Source organism: Cantharellus anzutake (genome assembly GCF_015039405.1).
Source record: "Cantharellus anzutake strain C23 chromosome Unknown EI90scaffold_97, whole genome shotgun sequence".
Lineage (NCBI taxonomy): Eukaryota > Fungi > Basidiomycota > Agaricomycetes > Cantharellales > Hydnaceae > Cantharellus > Cantharellus anzutake.
The window spans coordinates 47676-51872 of NW_024067047.1; the positions used below are offsets into that span (position 1 = coordinate 47676).

Consider the following 4197-nt stretch of genomic DNA (forward strand, 5'->3'; position numbering starts at 1 on the left):
CTAGGTTTCAATTGGGAAACGCTCAGCATGGGCTTTCATCCCTAATTCGACACCTGGCGGAACAATTTCAGATGTACCACCTTGTTGTTGGGGGTCGTTGAGGGTCTTTGCCGTTCCCGATGATGTCAAGGTGCTCAGCAGGAGTTCACACCTCAAGTGGTACCAGTATTTTCCTCTCCGCCACGGGGCATGTTTCCAACTATACTAGAAGTGAATTGTTAGCGCTAGGCTGGCTATGAATTAGTAGACATCCTTAAATGCATGCACAGTGCTAGCAGGCGCATCCATATCTGAGTTTGGTATTGGCTCATCTCCTTGCCGGAAACACCATTTTGCGCGTGCATGCTGATGTAGTCACGGACATCTGTGGCCGACTGTATATAACTGAGAAGCAGTCGCAGATCCGCTGTTTAAGAATTATTGAACGTCCCTTAGCTTCGTGCAGCTTTACGCCTCAACAAGTACGTACACTCCAGTTTCAATTTTTACAACGGTCTCATAATCACTGGCATTGAAGTAGGACAGCTCATCAGTAACTGCGGTTTTCCAGTATTATTAATGCTGATATGTATTTCAAGTACCGTTGAATAAATCAAAGGGATATTGTGCCCAAAGTCTGGTTCTCAACCCCCCTTGCATGCAATCCTATCTTCGCCCCACAAGGATGCTTCTATTTGTAATTCCACTGTAAAATCGATCCCAACCTTTTTTAAGCCCCACCCGGCGCTCCATATGGACGACTTTGCATGACCCATTCGGTTGGGGCTCAGGGTGTGAGAGCAATTAATTTACTACTTCCATCACCCGATTTGAACGCCAACTCTACTTCCGAAGTCGCGGCGCAACTCCTTGCGGGCATATTCAAGGGTGCTCATTTCTAAGAGACGTAAGATGACGAGGGGGCGATATGTATATTCGTCCATTAATGTTGAGAATGTAGGAGGGTCAGGACAGTTTCTGGCATAGACGGCACGCAAAGCAGAGGGATCTGAATGTCAGGACAAGGATAACCCGCGCAACGACAAACGTAGAGAGTGGCCTACTCATGCGCTCAAGGAATCTTGCAAAAAACCGAGGCGTCTGATATAACAACAGGGGCTACATTAGTACAATAATGTGCTACAAGAGAGGGGCCGGGGTCTCCTTGTGCATTGGAAGCGGGAGGGTCATTCAATTAAAAACAATGGAGGTGCCTAAATTACCTACAAGGGAATTCGATTCCGTGATCCGAGGAAAGCTAGATTTGCATCATTCTCCGGTTTAGAGGACAGTTGATCCGAAAATCGGGAGGATGGCTTCTCTAGTTGAATCGTGGAATTATCAAGGCTTTACACACTTACGAGAACGCTCAGGTCGATTAAGTACTATCGTGAGGAATTTGACACGATGAAAGTCCACTGGACGGTTAATTATGACAGTTGTTGTATACTTCCAATATGCTTTATGAGAAACTGGTGAGGTTAAGAAGTGAACATGGAGGGAAAGTAGGCACTGGGACAATGATACGGGAACAAGGAAGATGTCTTATGCCTTACCATTTTATAATCACCGGAACCACGACGAAATATCATTTGTTATACATGATATACAAAGCGGATCTTTGAACATGAGGATGTGCAGGGTGACCTCGGAGTTTTCGAATGGCTGAGACCAGCGAATCCATGATGACAGTCGGCGAGTGGCAATGGTCCGCGAATTCCAGCTGCAGACGAGTTGCCTACTAGACACTCGGACTGGATTGAATGAGCCCGCATGTTATCATAGTTGCTCATTAAGCCCCTTCCGTATGTGTGCTTATATATAGAGCATCTGTGTCCTGGGTGCGGATCACTAATGCAAATTTGTAGCTAAATCCATCTAGCTTGCCGCCCTTTTCCCCTGACCAAGCCCTTGTCCTCCAATCACAAAACAGGTGAGATGACGAAAAATATATACATCTTATCCGAGATGGGGAATAAAGGAAGACCAAGATGGCGTTCGATATAGAGAAGGAGAAGGAGAGCGGAGGGATGTGAACGTCAGTGTGAAGAGGATGACCCAGGCAACGACATAAATGGTCCCAGTGGCCCAACCAGCCCATTTGTCGAAATCGCTACTCAGTATTACGAATGCACCGAAGCCAAGAGCAGGAGCTACAGTAATATATACTGCACAAATGCGCCATATAAGTGATTCCGCGTGTGTCGGAAAAGGGAAGGACCACGCAGAACAGTGAATTCCGCCGAAGATCGCGCCGGTGATTATAAGTATCCATCCTCCATCCAATTCAACAAATGCGTCACAAGCTCGGCCAATGGCTCTGGCCGCAAGTGAAGGCGAATGTGCCTCATTCTCTACTTCAAGAGGCACTTGAGTGACATCGGCCTCGGAAGTCGGAACGTGAGGTGTGTCCTCTTTTGTCACTTGAATTGGCGAACGGACATCAAGAGGCTTATGCCACCACAACGCACAGATAATAATGCTCAGCGCGGAGTATCCAAGCGTCATCGTCTCAAGCTGTGATATGTGCAGATGTCCGATCCATCGCCCCACATATTGAACGATGAACCACAGCAATTGAAGAGATACAATAGACTTGGATAAAAAATCGCCTTTGGTTTTGCGGAGAATTTCCTGCCTCGTCACCGCAACAGCCTGACGATTTCCCGTCTTCCGAATGATGCCAGGGTATTGGCCAAAGAAAGAGGGATCACGTCGACGAAAGAAACGTGTCGTTGGGTCAATGAAACCTCCCATAATGAGAAAGTATGAATGCACAAGTGTCCACCCTAGCATGTGAAAATCAATAGGTGTCAAGCTTTCGTCTCAATTGATTCACTCCATACCTTCGACATTTTCACATTCCCTTGATATTTTCCAGGCAAATGAGAATTCATACCATGCCATAGCAACAACAACTTCTGGGAAAATCAGGGAACTCCTCATTAAGCCGAAACGATCACGTCCCCCCACAATTAACCCTATCAGATCCATACGGCCCCTGTCCTCTTCCACCACTTCCGGGTGTACAGCCGTCCATACGCAAATAAATATTGTCAGAAGACAGCTGTAAACGAGATTCCACATGGTACGGCAATTCCGAAGGTCATTGCATGCTTCCGATATGTTTATCGACAAACTGGTGGCGTTGAGAGGTGGATAGGGGAGGATCGGTGCGGCGTAGGCGTTGTTGGCGAGAATAAACGTGATGAGAGCGGTTGTCATTGGAACGGGGGGTACAACACGGACACGACATTCGCCTGGAAGCTTTATTATACGGTAGTGCATAGCCTTCTGTTAACCACGCAGCTTCTGCGAGGGTCCATTTAAAGCCTAAAATCAAATTCAACTGATTCGTACAACACCAAAAGCTGTCTTTTGCATAAGTGGAGGATCTACTTGATGGCGTCGATCTCACAAAGCTCTTGTCCATTAGAGATCGGTAGATTTCAACTGCCTTGCCGAGAAATCAAGAGGAGGTGTGCAACAGGGAATTTCATGGGATCAACAAGTTCAACGCTAGAACGTTCAAGAGCTCCAAAGGAGAACAAGTTTTTTCAAATTATTGACATCTTGGGAAATGTCTAATCGCTACTGAGTCCGCTTAGATAGGGCCTAGATGATCTATTGCACAGCCCTCAAGCAAGGCGACAAGAAGTAAACCACACCAACAAAGAAGTGGGGGGGTACACGTTGCTTGAAAAATTGCCGGGCTTTTTTAGGAAGGTATGAAATTAGGCCGCGCGCGCGCGCACACACACACACACACCCATTACCGGAAATTAAACATCGGATCCGCATTCGCCTTAGAACTGAACAGCCTGAGACCTGAACGAGAGAGTATAAAGTCATGCCGCGCTGCTGCACGCGCTCTCACAGATTAAGAAGGCCATATCCCAGTTCACTTAGAGCAAGTACGTGCCAGTTGAACATGGACATCAAGGCAGTGTTAATTCTGTCCTTATCAGTCCCCCAGCCGCAAGCCGCTGGAGAAAACTTATATGCCAGCAGAAAGCACTCAAGAGGGTCACTTAATTTGCAGTGCTGCCGAGATAAGCGCGAAGGGTGACATGACATCACAGCTGAAATCAACGAAACCTTTTAGGGTGCCTCGATCTTGGTTTCAAAACTACCTCAGAATGGGGAAGTCATCGCGGTTGACCAAGATATTTGCCACTTGTGACTTGCACTCCCACGTTCGGCGTTCTCCGGGGGGCG

General features: G+C 47.2%; 2 protein-coding genes across 2 annotated transcripts; both read right to left on the reverse strand.

The window, feature by feature from the left end:
* EI90DRAFT_3020960 (uncharacterized protein) lies at nt 1-859 on the reverse strand (the record flags this gene model as incomplete). The annotated part of the gene is made up of 4 exons (XM_039057591.1): nt 1-199; nt 268-384; nt 470-536; nt 793-859. The coding sequence occupies 4 exons, from the start codon at nt 857-859 to the stop codon at nt 1-3; spliced, it is 450 nt and encodes a 149-aa protein (XP_038909767.1).
* Nucleotides 860-1781: 922 nt separating this feature from the next.
* Nucleotides 1782-3206, reverse strand: EI90DRAFT_2978743 (uncharacterized protein; the record flags this gene model as incomplete). Its single annotated transcript, XM_039055955.1, has 2 exons — nt 1782-2768; nt 2826-3206. Coding segments are annotated over 2 exons (1211 nt in total), but the record flags the coding sequence as incomplete, so codon positions are not given.
* Nucleotides 3207-4197: the final 991 nt, after the last annotated feature.